This window comes from Danio rerio, chromosome 20 (assembly GCF_052040795.2).
Source record: "Danio rerio strain M-AB ecotype USA chromosome 20, GRCz13ab, whole genome shotgun sequence".
In the NCBI taxonomy this organism is placed as follows: domain Eukaryota; kingdom Metazoa; phylum Chordata; class Actinopteri; order Cypriniformes; family Danionidae; genus Danio; species Danio rerio.
In genome coordinates this window covers 14,438,077-14,459,206 of record NC_141040.1, presented here as the reverse complement: position 1 = coordinate 14,459,206, position 21,130 = coordinate 14,438,077, and the positions used below count along the sequence as shown (strand labels likewise).

Sequence of the window (21,130 nt, the reverse complement as noted above, 5' to 3'; positions counted from 1 at the left end):
GTCAATAGGGTAAAATCCGTCACCAACATAACGATAGTGTAGTCAGTTTGAACAGTACACAAGGGTTAAGCGTTTTACAATCATTTGAAGCTATGGAAAAGAAAAAAAAAACAGACATTTTATTATCCTGATCTGTTCACAATTGCACAAAAAAATATGTAACAAATGGAATTTTATGCTGACTTTTATTTGTAAAGTATTAAAAATTGTGAATGAAAAACAGAATAAAAGATTTCTGCACAAACACATCTCCAAATGGTAAATGCTAAATAAAAACAAGCATCTGGTCGACTATCAGGCACATCTCTACTATAATGATTATTTTAATCTTGTGTCTGTTCATTCTGCTCTCCATCTCAGCCTGGACTGTCTCTTTCCTTCCTGTGGTGTAAACAGGACTCTATTTAAAGCAGGCCAGGAAACGTTCACATCATGGAAACTCGCTTTCACCACCTTCAACACGAATCCACATTCCAGAGCATTGAGTGGCCCTGGGGAAAATGAGCAGCTCGATAAAGACAGCTGACGGACAGAGGTTTATACAGGGACAGAGACTCATCCAACAGAGGACAAGGCCAGGCCTCAATTCCTAGAGGAGCATTACATGTTTCTATATATTTAGCTCTTGATTAGTAAAGGTCAGAGAGAAAGTGAATATAGTATGTGTTTTATGTGCCCTCTCAAAAAAAGGCTTGTTCATATTCTGCTATTTTATTTTGCAGTTCAATTTATTTATAGTTTTGTCTTGTTTCTTGTCTAAATTTCAAAACATTTATATTTATATTTTTAAGCAAAAACATTGTCTTGTTTTCAGAAATAATACTTCGATAATATGTCAACGTGAAAATAGGATTATTTAACTTACCCCCTTGGCAGATATTTTTGCTTGCTTTTTTTTAGAGTTATAAAATTAAATTCACTTATTTCTTCAAAATTCTACACACAACACCCCATAATGACAATGTGATTTTTTTTTTTTTTACAAATTTATTAAAAATAAAAAACCTGAAAAATTACAATGTACACAAGTATTTAGTCTTTGCTTAATACTTTGTTTGTGCACCTTTGGCAGCAATTATAGCCTCGAGCTTTTTTGATATGATGTCACAAGCTTGGCACACCTGTCTTTGGGAATTTTTGCCCATTTCTCTCTGCAGTGCCTCTTAAGCTCCATCAGGTTGGATGAATGGGAAACAATGGTGTACAGCCATTTTCAGATCTCTCCAGAGATGTTAAATAGGATTTAGGTCTGGGCTCTGGTTGGGCCACTGAAGGACATTCACCAAGTTGTTGTGAAGCCACTCTATTGATATTTTGGCAGCGTGCTTTGGGTCATTGTCCTGCTAGAAGATGAAAAGTCGCCCTAGTCTGAGGTCAAGAGCACTCTGAAGCAGGTTTTCCATTGAGGATGTCTCTGTACAATGCTTTATCTTTCCCTCTATCCTGACTAGTCTTCCAATTTCACAGCATGATGCTGCCACCACCAACCATGCCTCACTGTAGAGATGGTATTAGCCTGGTGATGAACGGTGCCTAGTTTTCTCCAATTGTAACGCCTGGCATTTACTCCAAAGAGATATATTTTAGTACAGGCCTGATTGGTCGATTGCAGCACAGATGGTTGTCCTTCTGTGTCGTACGCTGGAGCTCAGATAGAGTGACCATTGGCTTATTGATCACCTCCCTGACTAAGGCCCTTCTCCCCCAATCACTGAGCTTAGAGGGTCGGCCAGCTCTAGGAAGAGTCCAAGTGTACTCTTCCACTTACGGATGATGAAAGACACTGCGTTTATTAGAACTTCCAGAGCAGCCAAACATTTTCTGTAACTTTCCCCAACCTTGGCCTTCGAGACAATCCTGTCTTTGAGGACTACAAACAATTCCTTCGTCTGGTTTATGCCTTTTAGAATCATGTCCAATCAACTAAATTTACCACAGGAGCACTCCAATAAAGCTGCTAAAACATCTCAAGAATGATCAGTAGAAACAGAATGTACCTGAGCTGAATTTAGAGATTCACAGCAAAAGCAGTGAATACTTATGTAGATGTGATTTTTCAGGTTTTAATTTTTAATAAATTTGCAACAATTTAAAAAAATCTTCTTCACTTTGTCATTTTGGGGTGTTGTGTCATCACAGTATGACATTGAAGTGACGTTGAATTTCATTTAGGTAATTACACAACATAAAACCAACCAAAGATAAATGTCTACACATGTTAGACTTTGACGTTGTATGGATCTCTTATCATGATGTAAAAGGATGTTGGATTTTAGTTTTTGCAACAGCGTAAAACCAACCAAATGTCAACGGCAAATGACATGGGTATTAGATGTCAGCTGGAAAAAAATGTGGGAAAAAAACAGCTCCCCCTCCTTTCCTCCATTTACATTTAAATCCCCTAAAACCTCTTTGTTCAACCACCCCAACTCACACAGAATGGTGATTTCAAAGTCTGAATGTTCTATATCAATCCAAGTGACTTTATCTATCATGTTTGATATCATTTAAAATGTCTCAGTGCGACTGGTACAATAGTTTCATTCACATAAATTGGCGTAATACACATTTACTTGGCTAATAAATTGTTATATTTTTTAATTATTCAAACAGAGTTTGTGTTATTATCTCTAGTAGATTACGTTAAGTCCATAGCACCACAAGCCCCTGTACAGGTTAATAACGGACTAAAACACAGTAGACAGAGCAGCGTGGCACGCTATATGATGTTTTCGGAGCTTCGACTAACACATTGGCATTAATTCATGTATAATTAGACTGTAAAAGGCTATTTAAGGGGATAAACCTTCATCTTTTAAACTTATAATACTATTTGGATAGTAATTACTCAAAGTGATTAATAGTTTAAGTATGACTGGTCTGTTTAATTCTATAGTAATGATCATTATATGAATAAATAGCTCTGTTTGATTTATGAGATAGCAGTTCTATGAGGACAGCATAAAAAATATCCTTTTCTGAGTCAATACCGTTCTGCCTTTTTAGGATAGCTGTCAATCACCACTGTTTAGTGACCTAGACTGACACTCTTGTGTTAAGAGATTGTATACTCGGCCAGTACAAGACTCAGGATGCTAAATCTGAATAAATGAGAATAATATATAATAATAAATAAAAAAGAATATTCAATCATAATCTAAACTAATATTAAAATAAACTAAATAATCTTATCAATGTTTTATAATTGGAGTCAGATAAAACAAGGATAAATATCTTTATATTCTAAACCACTTCATACTAAAATTGGAATCAGATATGAGTTAAATTTAAAGTAAATCACATTGTGCACTGGAAAGACCGAACAGGCATTGAACCTTCATCCACCAGTAGATACCGTTATTGGACCAACTGGCTGGACCTTACACTTTATAAAATAAAACAGGCATTGACATTTTACCCAAACACAGACCTAATAAAAATGTGTAAATATTTCTTACCACAACCTAAAAGTAAAATAATTTACTGGCAAACTTCTAGTTAAAAGGTTACAAAAAGAAAAAAAATAATGACATTTTTTATTTATTTTTATATTTTTTTTATGTATTTTAGTGGTGATGGTAGTGGGATAATCTGAGCAGTTTTGGAGCTGTGATTTATGGAAACATGTATTCTGCTGTGAACCAAAATATCCTAAAAGACAATGTCTTGCCATCGGTTAATGACCTCAAGCTGAAGCGAACTCTAACATTGATTCAAAGCACATCAAAAAGTCAACTTTTAAATGGCTGGAGGAAAAACAAAATGGACTTTAGAGTGGCCAAGTCAAAATCCTAATCTGAATCCAATTGAGATGCTGTGGCATGACCTTAAGGCAGTTCATGCTCGAAAACCCTCCACTGATGAGTGGGCCAAAATTCATCTACAACACTAACAGGCTCAATAGACATTATCAAAAACAGTTGACTGCTATGAAGGCTGGTTCAAACCAGTTATTAGATTTAATAGCAAACACTTTTTCACACAGGGCTATGTAGCTTGCTACATAGTAAAAACCTTAATTTCAAAACTACATAATGTGCTTACTTGTGATTTCATTGACTAATATTACATATGTATATAATGTATGACAAGCATTAAAAAAATAAATCAGTAAGGGGGTGAACACTTTCTCACACCACTGTATGTTTTTTTTAATCATGAAAAAATATAAACTAGTTATTAGATATTTAACGCTGAATTTTCATTATTTTACTATATATATATATATATATATATATATATATATATATATATATATATATATATATGGGCGAGGTAGTGGCGCAGTAGGTAGTGCTGTTGCCTCACAGCAAAAAGGTTGTTGGGTCGCTGGTTCGAACCTCGGCTCAGTTGGCATTTCTGTGTAGAGTTTGCATGTTCTCCCTGCCTTCACGTGGGTTTAAAAGACATGTGGTACAGGAGAATTAGGTAGGCTAAATTGTCCGTAGTGTGTGTGTAAATGTGTATGTGGATGTTTCCCAGAGATGGGTTGCGGCTGGAAGGGCATCTGCTGCGTAAAAACTTGCTGGATAAGTTGGCGGTTCATTCCACTGTAGCGACCCTGGATTTATAAAGGGACTAAGCCGACAAGAAAATGAATTAATGAATGAATGAATATATATATATATATATATATATATATATATATATATATATATATCTAGGGGTGACTGAGTTGCACAGTGGTTAGCTCTGTTGCCTCCAGAGGTGGAAAGAAGACTAAAAAATCATACTCGGGTAAAAGATGAGTATGATGTAATGCAAGTAGAGTAAAGAATTTTTTATAAAGAGTTTTAAATATTGCTCAAAGTATGAATAAAAAGTAGCCCTTTTAAAAGTACTAAGAGTAGTTTTAATCAGTGATGCATTTACATGCAGTTTGTGCAGGGTAAACGTGATATTCTGTAGTGCTTTGAGTGATCTTCCTATATTTGTTCGTTACTTCCAACCTTCCCTCCATTGTTTGTTTGCTCTGTCTTTCATTCATTTGTTTGTCCATTCCTTCATTCAATAGTTCTTTCTTTCGTTCCTTCTTTCATTTGTTCGCTCAATCATTTGTTTATTTTTTTGTTTCTTTCTTCATTAGATTGTTTGTTCATTCATTCATTTGTTCGTTTTTTGTTCCTTCTTTCCTTAGATTGTTCAGTCCTTCCTTGAATCCTTACTTCATTCTTTTAGTCTCACCTTCCTTTATTAGTTCGGTCCTTCCTTCGTTCAGTTTTTCCTTCCATTGCTTGTTCGGTCCTTCCTTCATTCCACCCATCCTTACATTCTTTATTTGTTCAATTTTTCACGTTCACGTGAAGGAGTAGGGGTGTCCCGATTCTCTTTAGCTTGAAGGCATAGGGCTAAGGGCAAGGGCTAGATACCCCTTCAAAACGAGATTTTTCAGGACCACACTCGAAACCAAGGAGTAAGAAAATTTCCAAGAATGGCAAACATAGCTTCACACACGGAAGGGCATGCACAAATTAGTATTTTTGTCGTTATTACAATTTTTTACAACAAACAAGCATATGTTTTATAATATTCATAACCACGTTCGTGTTTTACAGTCATGCCTAAAAAAAAATAAATAAATAAAAACCGCTAAATTTCACTATCTATAACCACTAATAATAACTCTGTTAAGAGTATGGAATGACTTACCTGTTTGTATTGTCTTTGTGTGTTTGGAGCACATGGGTTTTGTTTTGACAGCTGGCCATGTGCTCCTTGTCCGCGTTCTTTTTGTTTCCCCGCCTTAGAGACCTGGTAATCAATTTGCGATTGTCTCCTTCACCTGTTGCTGCTTGATTTCTCCCCTATTTAGTCTCCTCTCGTCTCTTGTCTTTCGTCAGTCCGTTTCACATGCTCGTGAGGCTTGTACGTTGATTCTATTGTGAGTAATCTGTCTTGTCGTGTCCTGTTTCCCCAGACTCCATTACCTACCACCTCACCAGAGCCTATGCAATTAGGTCGTCTTCGACTTACTGTCGAGGAGAAGCGGCTTCGTCTGTACTGTGGGAAGCCGGGTCACCGAGCATTGCAGTGTCCTTTAAAAGGTTTACATCAGTAAACCGGGGGATTCTGGTGGGCACTCTCCCTTGTTTCGACACCTCCACACACCGCACCTGTCTCCCGGTCTTAGTCCAGTTCAATGAATTGACTCACTCTTGTCCTGCCTTGCTTGACTCTGGAGCTGAGGGAGACTTTTTGGAAAGCACCACCGCCAGATCTTGGGGCATCCCTGCCATTCCTCTCTCCTCTCCCATCACTGTGCGCTCCCTTAATGGGTTTGCCATTACATCTATCACCCACTCTACCCCTTCTGTAAGTTTAATAGTCTCTGGAAATCACCATGAGGTTATAACTTTTCATTCATTTGACTCCCTGAGTGCTCCAGTGGTATTGGGGCACCCGTGCTTAAGTAAACACAACCCTAACGTTGATTGGTCAGGGAATTCTGTGTTGTCTTGGAGTCAGTCTTGTCTTGCTGTTTGTCTTGGTCCTGCTCCGTGTCCTGGTTCTGTGTCTCATGTGTTTCAGATGGAGAGGGTGGATCTCTCTGGAGTTCCAGTGGAGTACCACAATCTCCGCCAGGTCTTCAGCAAGTCTCGAGCCACTTCCTGCCTCCACACCGGCCATACGATTGTGCCATCAAACTCCTCCCAGGCACTTCTCCGCCAAAGGGTCGATTGTATTCCCTTTCTGCTCCTGAGAGAGAGGCCATGCACAGGTATATTCGAGAGTCTTTAGAAGCCGACCTCATCCGTACCTCTTTCTCCCCAGCCGGGACTGGGTTCTTCTTTGTTTAAAATAAGGATGGTTCTCTGCGCCCTTGTATTGACTACAGAGGCCTTAATGACATTACTGTTAAGAACAGGTATCCTCTGCCTTTAATGTCTTCTGCCTTTGAGTTATTGCAGGGAGCCAAAGTCTTTACTAAACTAGACCTCCGTAATGCCTATCACCTGATCCGGATACATGAGGGGGATGAGTGGAAGACTGCGTTCAACACACCAACGGGGCATTTTGAATACCGAGTTTTACCATTCTGGCTCACCAATGCCCCTGCAGTCTTCCAGGCCCTGGTGAATGATGTGCTGAGAGACATGGTAAACAGATTTGTCTTTGTGTACCTTGATGATATTCTTATCTTCTCTGAGTCGGTGCTACAGCGGCTGTTGGAAAACCAGCTGTATATAAAAGCGGAGAAGTGCGTGTTCCACAGCAAGTCTGTTTCGTTCCTAGGGCATATTGTCTCAACGGAGGGTATTAAGGCTGATCCCGCTAAGGTAAGGGCCGTTGCCAAGTGGCCAGTCCCTGACTCTCATAAGGCTCTGCAGTGGTTCCTTGGATTTGACAACTTCTATAGACAGTTCATCCAGAACTTTAGCTCGGTCGCTGCACCCTTAACGGCTCTCACCTCACCTAAGGTACCGTTTATATGGCACAGTCAGGCACAGGAGGCCTTTGATGTTCTCAAGTCCCATTTCATCAATGCTCCTGTCCTTTGTCTTCCAGATCCTAAACGGCAGTTTATCATTGAGGTGAATGCCTCGGAGGTCGGGATAGGCACGGTCTTGTCTCAGCGGTCCTCTAGGGATGGGAAGGTGCATCCGTGTGCCTTCTTCTCTCACAGTCTGAGCCCAGCCAAGCGAAACTATGACATTGGTAACAGAGAGCTGCTGGCTGTCAGGCTGGCCCTGGGTGAGTGGCGCCACTGGTTGGAGGGGTCGGCACAACCGTTCTTGGTCTAGACGGACCACAAAAATCTAGAATATATCCGTTCAGCCAAGAGATTGAGTTCCCGTCAGGCCCGATGGGCACTCTTCTTCGGACGCTTTAATTTTTCTCTCTCGTACCGGCCTGGTTCCAAGAATATAAAACCTGATGCACTCTCCCGCCTGTTTGATGTACCAGGAGGAGAGGCTACCCATAAAGCCATCCTTCCTAGAGAGGTGGTGGTGGGGGCTCTCTCCTGGGATATCGAACGGCGGGTAGAAGAGGCCGTGCGAGGAGGGGGAGCTCCAGAAGGTTGTCCAGAGGGAAGGCTATTTGTGCCAGCCAGATTAAGATCCAAAGTCCTCCAGTGGGGTCATGAGTCCAGAGTAGCCTGTCACCCAGGAGTCCGGAGATTGCTGGTTAATATCCAACAGCGATTTTGGTGGCCTTCAATGGCCCAAGACGTCAGACAGTTTGTATTGGCTTGTTTTGTATGTGCCCAGAATAAGACATCTAATTGGCCACCCATTGGTCTGTTATGTCCCCTTCCCATTCCCTCTCGACCCTGGTCACATGTGGCTCTTGATTTTATCACTGGCCTACCCCTATCGAGAGGTAACACTGTAATCTTAACAGTGGTGGACCGTTTCTCTAAAGCGGCCCATTTTATCCCTTTACCCAAACTCCCATCAGCCAAGGAGACTGCTCATGTGGTAGTTGACCACGTCCTCCGGATTCATGGCCTTCCAGTGGATGTGGTCTCTGACAGAGGACCCCAATTTGTCTCCCGGTTTTGGAAAGAGTTCTGTAGACAGATCGGGGCCTCTACGAGTCTGTCCTCAGGTTTTTACCCCCAGACCAATGGGCTAACTGAACGAGCCAATCAGGATCTTGAAAGAAGTCTCCGCTGTCTGGTGTCTCAAAATCCGGGCTCTTGGAGCCAGCAGTTGTCTTGGATTGAATATGCCCACAACTCCCTGCCGGTAGCTTCTACAAGTATGTCCCCTTTCCAATGTTCTGTTGGTTATCAACCCCCTTTGTTCCCCGCTCAGGAACCCGATGCCGGTGTTCCGTCTGCCTTGGCTTTTGGCTAAGGAGGCCTTGGCCCAGGCTTCCAGAGGGACTAAGAGGGCGGCTGACCGCCACTGGACTCCTGCTCCCCTTTTTGTTTGTGGTCAAAAGGTTTGGCTGTCTACAAGGGACCTGCCTCTCCGTGTGCCTTCTCGTAAGCTGGCACCCAGGTTCATTGGGCCATACCGAATCACTAAAGTCTTGAGTCCAGTGGCGGTTCGGCTCAAGCTTCCTTGCACTCTTGGTCAGGTTCACCCTGTTTTTCATGTTTCCAGGGTAAAGCCTGTTATCCAATCCCCACTCAATCCTGTTGCTTCCCCGGCTCCACCTCCTCCTCGTCTAGTGGACGACACTCCGGTATATAATGTGAGGAGACTCCTTGACCGGAGACGTCGTGGTCTGGGTTTCCAATACCTCGTGGACTTGGAGGGCTATGGTGTGGAGGAGAGGTCTTGGATTCCGGCACGGGACATCTTGGACCGGTCATTGATCGTGGACTTCCATCGGCAGCGAGGTGAGCCATTTCTGGGGGCACCAGGTGGCACCCCTGGGAGGGGGGTACTGTTATGGAATGACTTACCTGTTTGTGTTGTCTTTGTGTGTTTGGAGCACGTGGGTTTTGTTTTGACAGCTGGCCATGTGCTCCTTGTCCGCGTGCTTTTTGTTTCCCCGCCTTAGAGACCTGGTAATCAATTTGCGATTCTCTCCTTAACCTGTTGCTGCTTGATTTCTCCCCTATTTAGTCTCCTCTCATCTCTTGTCTTTCATCAGTCAGTTTCACATGCTCGTGAGGCTTGTACGTTGATTCTATTGTGAGTGATCTGTCTTGTCATGTCCTGTTTCCCCAGACTCCAAGCTCCAGCTTGTTTTGGTTTTGTTTTTTCTCTCCCTCCTTTGTTTTGATACTTTGCCCCGTCATCCGGCTCGCTGCGGTTTGGTCTGGCTGTCTCGATCTCGCTACTGAATCTCCACCATGGGAGAATGCCCAGCTGTACCCGTAAGGCTCTTCTTCTCCTGTGTTGGCCGAGTGTTTGGTATCGCTCTCACGCCCCCGGCGGTAATATCCGGAACTCACCTGATCCTTTTCATCTCTCCTTCTGTTGCCCAGTCAAGTCTTGGGAGCGTTCTCCTGCCATTTGGTAGTAGCGCCCGGAACTGCGCCGATTTCTGAGTTCAGCCTTTTTGAGTTTTGAACTGCCTTTTTGAGGATATATTGTGTTTTTTTTTTTTGAGAAGAATAAATTTGTTTCACCTGCTACTGAATCTGTTTCCTTTCTACCCTGACAAACTCCTGTATAGTAGTCCTTTACCATTCTGACACTTTATGACAGTGGTCCCCAACATTTTTCTAACTGCGGACTGGTCAACGCTTGACAATTTTACTGCCGACCTGGGGGTTGAAAAAATAAAAATAATAATAAACGTGAATCCACTGTGTACTCATATGGAACTTTATTAGCACATTGCTCCAACATTGCAATGCTATTATAACATTAGGAGGTAATAACTTTATTAACACATTGCTTTAACAATATAACATATTATAACTGTGCGTAACACTAAATCAATGGGAGCCCTGAGCTTGTTTCTTTGCAGCGAGATGGTACCATCTGGGGGTAATGGCAGAAGGAAGATTGCTGGAAAGAGCGCGTGCACGTCTAGAACGTGCTGACGTGAGACGTCTGCTTAAGCCAATCAGAACAGTCAGACGCATTCACATCCACGCGGTTTATGAGAATAAAAGCCTTTGAATATTTTTAAAGAAACATTTAGCTGCTAGAAGTTAGTCAGATTAATGCCAACCGTGTAAACAATTATCGATAAGATGCTTATGATAAGCCGTTGTTTGTTGACCTTTAAGCTTTGCGTGTGCCTGTGCCAGTGAAACAGCCCGTGAGCGCCAGCACACACACATATCATGTACATCTCGACATGAGAAAGTGTTTCTCTATATGTTTTCATCGAAGTTGTTCACAATACTGATCCATCCACAGAGTTTGTGATGTAGTCAAATGTTTACAAATACAAGCGCAGCCGTTTAGAAGTCATTTTTGGATAATGATGTCAGAATTACCGGTATTTTGGAATGTATGTGTAAATGCTCTTTTCCGGAAATATTCCGTAACGCCCTCGCCTGTGTGAACAGCGCATTTTTTCATTTACCGGTAAAGTCATTCTGGAAATTTTCCATATATTTACCGGTATCACTGTGTGAAAGAGACTATTGACACCCGAAGTGTGTTGCTTGTGTCCAGTCTACTCCTTTGCCTTGTTTTGGTGGCTGTCACTGCAGAAAACCCCACTTCACACAGATAGGATGTTGGAAATGGCAACAGGGTTTTCAGCGATGTGTTAGCGATCTCTGGGTATTCCGCCATGATTTTAATCCAGAGCACCAGCAGAGTTGTTGTCTTGAACACTGTTTTAAGGCCACCGCCATTTGCGATCTCCAGCAGTTGGTCTTCTTCTTGCACGGACATGCTGGATTCTGCTGGTTTGTTGACAAATTGGTCACGTATACATTCCTTGGCCGTTTGTGGGTCCTTTGAGGTTGGGAAGTAGCGCTCAAACTCCTTTAACAGTGAAGACTGGTGATCGTGCACCAGCTTGGTGAGTGAGGGCGCAGGCTCAGTCCAAGTGTGCCGCAAGCCTGGTTTTGAATGAAGGTCTCGCCGTTAGATCGCCCCCTAGGGGCTGGCTGCAGTACAAGTCATAAAGCCCGCCTCCTCCGTGTTAATGAATGAGACTTGAGCCCAAATAAAAAAATTAATTACACTTGCAATAAAATGTCCCGAAAGATGGTTCTGGTCGATTAAGGCACTGACTATCATGCTGAAATAGGTCCAGATCTTCATTTTTGTAAACAGTTTGTTTTTTCGCAGTAATTTAATGCTGGGCGTGTCATCGTGATTGACAGCTGTTATTGACAGTTTCTCAAAGCAGACCGTCTGAGCTTCGGCAGGAGACTGAAGTGTTATTATTCGATTTCTGTGTTATTTTACCATGATATAATGAGTTCAGCAGTAAACTATACATTTTGACATACAGTACAGGATCTGGTGAAACACAGTTTATTCTGTAAGGTCAGGGCTTTTTTCGGACTTTATTAGTTTGCTGATACACGCCTAGCCACCCAGATAGCAAAATATACTCGGGTCAGTTCCGGTTGGATTCTCGCCTGCCAGAGAGTTACCCCCTTCCCCGGCTCCGTCTGCTGGACCCACTCGGGCCAGATTCCTATGGACACACTGCCCGATTCCGCCCCGAGTCAATCGGGGCAAATGCGGCGGCCGTTAACCGAAACTCCCGCCGCATCCGAGCCGCAGTCGGCCCGCGAGTATGTGCGCTGTGGCCGGGGAGCTGGCGCGATTGAATCTTTATTATATAAAACCTCACCTTTGTTAATGTTATTGCAACCATTTGTGTTGATATAACAGAAAACGCAGGCTACTATGTAAACGCAAAGTGTAAGCACCGAGTTTATCCTTTGAATAAAACGCAAACATAACCAAAAAATTATAAACAATACAAGCGATGTTGCAGCAGCTGACATCAGTTATGCATTAATACTGCCAAGTTTTTGTACAAATTGATGAATTGCAGGGTTGTGATGTGTAAATATATTTAGAAATCTTGGTAACACTTTACAATGAGGTTCATTAGTTAATGCATTTACTAACATGAACTAAACATGAACAACACTTGTACAGCATTTATTAATCATAATTGAACATTTACAAATGCATTATTAACATGCTTGTTAACATTAGTGAATGCACCATGAGTTAACATGAACAATGAACTACTGTATTTTTATTAACTAATGTTAACTAACATGAACAAATACAGTAGTGAATGTATTGTTCATTGTTTGTTCATGTTTATAAATGCATTATTTAACATTAACTAATGAACCTTATTGTAAAGTATGACCGAAATCTTGCTGTATTCATCTTCTAAACGCACGATTTTCCCGCATGGTAAATGGTTATCTATGGTGTGTAGGCTATATTTTGGGTCCTGTTGATTGCTAATTAAAAATAAAAACTTTTCTAAAAAATGTATGTGTTGTTTATATGTTTTTGTTCATATTTTACAAGTGTTATTGTGGCGAGATGGATGCTTATTTTTCTCAAGTGCCACTAGGGGGCGCTGCTCCGACCGGTCCTTCCTATCGCTTCCAGACAATACTTCCGGGGGTCGGGAGGAAGCGGAAGGGCAGGTAAACAATCTGAGATTATAAAAGATGGAAAAAGGCCAGAGAAGGGGCTTCTTGTTGTTTTGGTGTCGGTCCTTGTATTTGCTGGCAAGAATTGGAGAAGGAGGAGAAGAACGGTGTGAGGTGGAGAGCTTGTTGATTTCAATGACTGTGTGAGGAAAAAACTGAGGGGTGGAAGCAATTCGTGGACGTGGTGACCAGGCGATCTCTCTAGTATTGTGTGCGGGGGGTCTGAAATTCTGATGGGAAAAGTGGACCTGTGCAGAACGGCTTCGGTGTCCCTGGGTCAGTAACTTTTGTCCATTTGCATCCATTCATACACCCACACATTCCACACACACATTACAACGTTATCACATAGGCTTTCTTTACATTTTTTCCCTCTCTTGTTTCCAGTCGATCAGCCACACATTATTATTGTTTGTTTGTTTGTTTGTTTTCTTTTGGGTTATCTAAACATTATTATTGAAGTGTTTGAATTGTTTGTTTGATGTTTCCTTTTGTTACCTAAGAAGTGCTAATTTTGACTATGATCTATGACTGAACAGTGATTAAAAGTATATATTTTGATTTAGAAAACCTTTTTGTTGTACTGCTTGTTAAAAATATACCAGTTAATTTAATTTAAAGTGTGTGTTGGGTTATCTTTATTTTCTTCTCTTTGTGTGTATGGTGGTTAAGTGTTTGCCGCGGCTATCCAGGGTTTTAATTTAATTTTTGGCAAGTTAATCTTGTCTGGCGCCCAAAGATTTATTAATTCTGGTAACTATTAATTTTTTTTTTTTTTGTTTGAGGTCCGCTGGCAGTGGGATTAAGGGACGTGTGAAAGCCAGCTAGTGCAGTACCCACGTGGACCAGCGGTTGAGCGTTCGGCTGCGGTGCAGGAGGTCCCGTGTTCGAATCCCGCAGAGTTCAGTTTTTGAGATTTGAATTATTTTTTTTTTTTCTTATTATAAACTGTATATAAGATTTATTTATTACAAACAACCACCGTCACATAAGTGCTAGGTGAGGTTTTATGTTTTTTAGAATCATTTTTACTAATTCACTCTCAGTTAGTGTGGGCTTCCATCGTTTACACATTGCTCTGTATGTAAAAGCAAAGTCTCTAATTGACTCTTTCTCTGCTTGTGTTCTAGTTCTAACCCTCTCTGCCAGCTCATCCTCATAGTCTTCTGAAAGGAAAGCTGAGAGAAAAGCAGTTTCAAACTCACTCCATGTGGAAATAGCAGAGCGAGCCACTTCCCACCAATCCCGGGCTGTACCGTACAGGACAGTGCGGAAGGTAGCTAGGATGTCTGGATCATCTAGAGGGTGTATAGCCAGTCAACTTCGAAGCCGTGTCCATACAGTGGATGAGTTGGTTAAACTGGGCCTTCAGCTTGAGAAGGATTATGTTCAGCAGTTACATTATGTAGAACATGTGACTCAACCCTCACCGCAAAGAATTGCCCCCAACCGAGTTGAGAAACCTCCAGTTTTGTGTTGGAGATGCAAAGGTCTGCATCCACCAGGTAGTTGTCCTCACTATTCCTCCTCTGTGCAAACCACTCAATCATCTAGTCACCCTCCTCCTACTGGAAATAAACGTTATTTTCAGACCCAAAAGCACGGAGGTAATCCATCTAACAATGCCATGTCTGTTACACTTCCTTCAAAGTCATTACCCAAGTCGACTGTTACTAAATCTGTGGTCATACCACAACAGCTGATAGTTCCAATTTACATTGGGGCTTGGAGAGGAAAAGCCATATTGGATACGGGTGCCAGTTACACTTTACTCCATGAGAGTTTGTGGAAGGAGATCGATCCCCAAGCCAGCCTCCATCCCTGGACACTTGGCCCACTCTATCTGGCCAATGGAGAAGCCGAAGTTCCTTTAGGATGGACGAATTTTGAAATCATATTGCATGACAAAGTTTTTCCTACTCAAGCTGCCATTCTCACTCCAAAAGCCTTGGCTTACTCTGTAGTCTTGGGTTTAGATTTCATTTATTCAAGTGGTCTACAGATTAATGTAGTTGACCAGACATACTCTTTTAAGTCCAACCCTAATGAAGAGTACCCTTTTCAACCTGGACATGCTAGTGTTCCTGTGGGAAGATCCCAACATTTGAACAAAAATGCACAAACCCAACATTCAAGTAAGACACTATCTCTGCTCAGCTCTATTCCTCCACCATTACCGTTTCCAGTAGTATCCCAACTTGCACCCAGTAGTGATGATCAAGCTCTGATTGAGATGGCTGTTGCCGAAGCACACTTACCACTAGAAAGTAAGCCACAGTTACTTCATCTTCTCCAGTCAAACCCAAAAGTCTGTACTCTTCAGCTTGGAAGAACCACTGTTCTTCAACATTGCATTTACACCACTCACCCAGTACCCGTTAAGCAACGTCCTTATCGGTTGACACCTGGAAAACAAGCCATAGTAGAGGAACAGATTGAAGAGATGCTAAAGGCTGGTGTCATCGAACAGTCTTGTTCTCCATGGGCATCTCCAGTAGTTCTTGTTCCTAAGAAAGACAACAGTCTTAGGTTCTGTGTGGACTACAGAAAATTAAATGCGATGACAGAAAGTGATGCTTATCCAATACCTAACATCACAGAGATTTTAGAGTCTCTTTCTGGAGCATCCACATTCTCATCCTTGGACCTCAACTGTGGATTTTGGCAGGTACCAATGGATGACAAAAGCAAGTTGATGACTGCATTCATCACCTCTAGAGGGTTATATCATTTCAATGTTATGCCCTTTGGACTGAAAAATGCTCCTGCTACCTTCCAACGTTTGATGGAAATCGTCCTGAGAGATTTACTTGGGAAAATTTGCTACGTCTATATTGACGACATTGTCATTTACTCACCCACCTTGACCCAACATCTTCACGACATCCAGACCATCTTGGAGAGACTGGAAAAAGCAGGTCTAACCCTAAACCTAAAAAAATGTTCCTTTTGCCTACCTGAAATTACCTTTCTAGGACACGTAGTGAGTCACCAAGGAGTTGCAGCTGACCCCAAGAAGGTAGAGGTCATTCACGCTTACCCAGTCCCACAAAACCTTAAGGATGTTCAGCGATTCTTAGGACTGGCAGGATGGTATCACCGTTTTGTACCAAATTTTTCACGCATTGCTGAACCACTGAATAATCTGAAAAAGAAAGGACGACAATTCAAGTGGGATTCACTATGCCAGCAAGCATTTGACAATCTAAAGTTCTGTCTTACCACACCTCCCATCCTGGGCCATCCAGATCTTAACATACCTTTTACTGTGTATACTGATGCCAGTGACTCAGGACTAGGGGCTGTTTTGACCCAGCGTAAAGAGCAGGGTGGCGAAGAAGTAATTGCTTATGCCAGTAGAACCTTGACTAAGGCAGAAGTGAATTACTCCACCACGGAGAAAGAGTGTCTGGCTGTGGTGTGGGCTTTAGACAAGTGGCAACACTACCTGGAACCTAGAATGTTTACAGTGGTTACAGACCATTCCGCTCTGCAATGGGTCATGAATTCCACCAAACCAGCCAGTCGACTCATGAGATGGGCCTTGCGCTTGCAACGCTATGATTTTGTGATCGAGTACAGAAAAGGACGGCTGAATGTTGCTCCTGATGCGTTGTCCCGTATGTATTCCATGCCAGGCTGTAACTTGTACACCACGCAAAAGGATCTGCCTGATTTCCCTGTCACCCCACAAACCATCTGGGAGGAACAACATCAAGACACAGACATTATGAAGATCTTTCAAGCTCTGGCCAAAAATGAGCAACAGGAACAAGCCCAGTACACTGTGTTGGAAGACAAGCTGTATCACATCACCCACCTAGCAGATGAAACTGTTCACTACAAAGTAGTCATTCCATCTACTCTTAGACCAACAGTACTAGAATGGTACCATGATACTCCCTTAAGCGGACACTTGGGAATTTACAAGACGTACAAGCGAATACAAGATGTTGCTTATTGGCCAGGAATGTGGACAGACATAAAAAAATATGTCAAAAATTGTGCCAAATGTCAAGTCACCAAATGGGACAACCGGAAACCTGCTGGCAAGTTACAACAAGTTACAACATCACGACCAAATGAGATGTGGGGAGTGGATATAATGGGTCCAATGCCGAAGTCTGGAAAACAAAATGAGTACTTACTCGTATTTGTCGACTATTTCTCCAAATGGGTTGAACTGTTTCCCATGCGGCATGCCACAGCACAGACCATTGCCACCATACTAAGACAAGAAATGTTGACTCGGTGGGGAGTCCCTGACTTCATATTGTCAGACAGAGGAGCGCAGTTTGTTTCTTCTTTATTCACAGAGCTGTGTGGAAAATGGAACATCACTCCAAAACTTACCACTGCTTATCACCCACAGACCAACATGACAGAAAGAGTGAATGACCAGGCGATCTCTCTAGTATTGTGTGCGGGGGGTCTGAAATTCTGATGGGAAAAGTGGACCTGTGCAGAACGGCTTCGGTGTCCCTGGGTCAGTAACTTTTGTCCATTTGCATCCATTCATACACCCACACATTCCACACACACATTACAACGTTATCACATAGGCTTTCTTTACATTTTTTCCCTCTCTTGTTTCCAGTCGATCAGCCACACATTATTATTGTTTGTTTGTTTGTTTGTTTTCTTTTGGGTTATCTAAACATTATTATTGAAGTGTTTGAATTGTTTGTTTGATGTTTCCTTTTGTTACCTAAGAAGTGCTAATTTTGACTATGATCTATGACTGAACAGTGATTAAAAGTATATATTTTGATTTAGAAAACCTTTTTGTTGTACTGCTTGTTAAAAATATACCAGTTAATTTAATTTAAAGTGTGTGTTGGGTTATCTTTATTTTCTTCTCTTTGTGTGTATGGTGGTTAAGTGTTTGCCGCGGCTATCCAGGGTTTTAATTTAATTTTTGGCAAGTTAATCTTGTCTGGCGCCCAAAGATTTATTAATTCTGGTAACTATTAATTTTTTTTTTTTTTGTTTGAGGTCCGCTGGCAGTGGGATTAAGGGACGTGTGAAAGCCAGCTAGTGCAGTACCCACGTGGACCAGCGGTTGAGCGTTCGGCTGCGGTGCAGGAGGTCCCGTGTTCGAATCCCGCAGAGTTCAGTTTTTGAGATTTGAATTATTTTTTTTTTTTCTTATTATAAACTGTATATAAGATTTATTTATTACAAACAACCACCGTCACATTATTTTTACCCCCCTATGAAGATAACAAATACCAACAACCCTGTTATGAGAGAATATATTATTTGTGCTCATATTAGTCTAACTCAGGCTAGAATGTATAAAAGATGGTTTATTTCTCCAGTCCAGCATGTATTGCTTTTATTAAAGTATAACAGCTTACATCACACAATTTTTAAACTGTATATTGTTCTGTGTTTTTAAACGTAAGTGTTTATATTTACATCAGCGAGCCTTTGTTATAGTGCAGATACCGGAGGTTAAGTGAGAAGTTCGGGGGGCATGGTTGATTTTACATCAAGCATTTGTTTGGCACTGACTCGGAAGCTCGATTTCGCGGCTCCTCCTCTGGTTACATCAGACAGTCCTTCTGCGCATGCCCAGGCTCCAATTTCAGCAGTCTTTTGCGACAGTTTGTGCCCGTCAAGCAGGGGTTTTGCCCTCAAAGTGTTTAATGGAAAACGAGGCGCCTCGTCCATATTTTTTACAGTCATTGGCTCAGTCTCATACAAAATCCCTGCTAATGTTTGAAACATGTCCAATATGCCTCTGTTCACGCGCCGTCCCCACAAATCCAGTTTGGCTTTAAATGCAGCTACTTTATCTTCCAAATTAAAGATAATTAATTCTTGTGTGGCCCGGTACTGATTGATCCATGGACCGGTACCAGTCCGCGGCCCGGGGGTTGGGGACCACTGCTCTATGACACTCAAATACCCTCTCAGCAAAGTCTAATGGTTGGGAATGACCTTTTTACAGTGTCTGGTATAATGTTAATGTTGTTTTCGTGTGATTTCATAGATGAATATTGCCACAGTAAAACACAGTGCAGTTACGATCTTATTGCCACATTATATCATCAAGATAACATGATATAGTTGCCTTCAGTGATCTCCTGAAAATAAATACCAAAAAATAACACAACTGAAATAACTACAGCAGTTGCTTTTGTCGATCTCATATGAAGCAAGAAATCGCAATGACAAATGATGATGTGTGCAGGTGTTGTAGTAGTGTCCAATTTCTTAAGGGTAAATTTTGAAGCCTTTTTGTAGGAGTACAAAAATAGAATTGGGATTGGGCCTCCATGATCGTTTAAGGCTGTATGGTGATTTCAGTCATCATACAGCTGATATCCTTCATTTTGTTATCAGTAACATGAAGTATATAAAAAGTCTCTGAGCCATTGCATGTAAAGATTTTGGACATCTTGGACATTTTTTAGGCTTCCCAAAGGTTTGCTGCATTTATAAAAAGCCCCATGTATTGAAGGGACAGGACTGATCACAAGACTGATTTTTGTACTTAGCCAATTAACATAGACACAAGAAAAAATTATGTAGTGACTGCAGATTGAAGAAAAATAGTGAAGCAAAAGTACCGATACAGCACTAAAAAAGTACTCAAGAGAAAGTAAAAGTACACATTTTTAAAACTACGAAGCAAATTAAAATTCCTGAGAAAAAATACTCAATTATAGTAGTTTGAGTATTTTTTAATTTGTTACTTAACACCACTGGTCGCTTCACAGCAAGAAGGTTGCTGGTTCGAGCCTCGGCTGTGACAGTTGCCATATTTGTGTGGAGTTGGCACATTCTCCCTGTGTTCATGTTGGTTTCCTCCGGGTGCTCCGGTATCCCCCCACAGTCCAAGGACATGCGCCAAAGGGTGAATTTGGGAAGCTAAAATTGTTTGTTGTGTATGTGTGTGAATAAGTGTTTATGGATGTTTCCCAGTGATGGGTTGCAGCTGGAAGGGCATCCGCTGTGTAAAACATATGCTGGCGGTGCAGGCAATGCAGCTGTGCATTTATACTTCTGCGTACTGTCTCTGTTGGTCTGCATTAAAACTTCCGAAACGCTAGCTGGTAGTGAGGTGTAAATGTTCCTCTGTGTTGAGTTTCTTCGCTTCTGTTTTGCTTTTCCTGAACACCTCCTGGTTGTACAAATGACTCATACTCGCTTATTTTGAGGCAGGAACCGGCAGACGTGCAACAACTTTAACTATGAGGTAAACACAAAACAAAACTTTCCATCTGGAGCTCCTTTACGGGACTCCACACTTGTAAACAATCGCTTGCGCCATTCACGCGGCTCTCAGTCCCGCCCAGACTCGACAGTGCTACCAAGCCGACCAATCACAGAGCTTGCGCTACTCGTTGTTCTGACGTGTAGTTACATTTTTTGAGAGGTGCACGTCAGTGACGCCGACGGCCACGGTGAAGGGCTATGCGTCAGCACGGTAGCATACGCTGGCGTTTGACGCAGAAGTATAAATCAGCCTTAAGCCGAAAAGAAAATGAATGAATGAATGAATGAATGAATGAATATATTTTAACTAGATGCTGCCATGTTAACTGAATGAATCTCCCATTGCCTGGGGGATGACAAATTATTCTATACACCTAATCCTATACACCTAAAAAAAATAGCTTCTTGTAATCCCAACAAAAATTCTTGTAACAAAAAAAACAAACAAAAAAAACAAACACACACAAAAGTACCTGTAGCACAAACTTCTGGTCAATATAACGTTTGGCAGTGCTTGGCTGGAAGTCTGGATTTTCAAGGAATCGAAGGAAAAACTCATACACCAACTGAAAAAAACACAAACAAAATACTATATTTAATGTTTTTTCTAATGCCTCCAACATTTAAAAACAGAATAGCCCACACACACAAATGCTATAGTATAGTATTTATAGTAAATACTACAGTGTTTTTGAAACTTTCACAATATGTAATATATATATATATATATATATATATATATATATATATATATGTAATATATATATATATATATATATATATATATATATATATATATATATATATATATATATATATATATATATATATATATATATATTCATATTTACAACACAATGCTAATGAATGTGACAGCATACTCTAATAACTATAGTA

The 21,130-nt window shown here is 41.4% G+C and overlaps 2 protein-coding genes across 2 annotated transcripts in view; one reads left to right on the top strand and one right to left on the bottom strand.

The window, feature by feature from the left end:
* ppp2r5a (protein phosphatase 2, regulatory subunit B', alpha isoform) overlaps positions 1-21,130 on the bottom strand; it is a 135,505-nt gene that overhangs the window by 54,147 nt on the left and 60,228 nt on the right. The window contains exon 4 of the mRNA XM_087298061.1: positions 20,707-20,799. Coding sequence (XP_087154187.1) covers positions 20,707-20,799 — 93 coding nt within the window. The remainder of the gene's footprint in view (positions 1-20,706; positions 20,800-21,130) is intronic.
* Positions 1-21,130, top strand: part of LOC137488715 (uncharacterized) — a 731,364-nt gene that overhangs the window by 678,688 nt on the left and 31,546 nt on the right. The gene's annotated exons all lie outside the window — the stretch shown is intronic.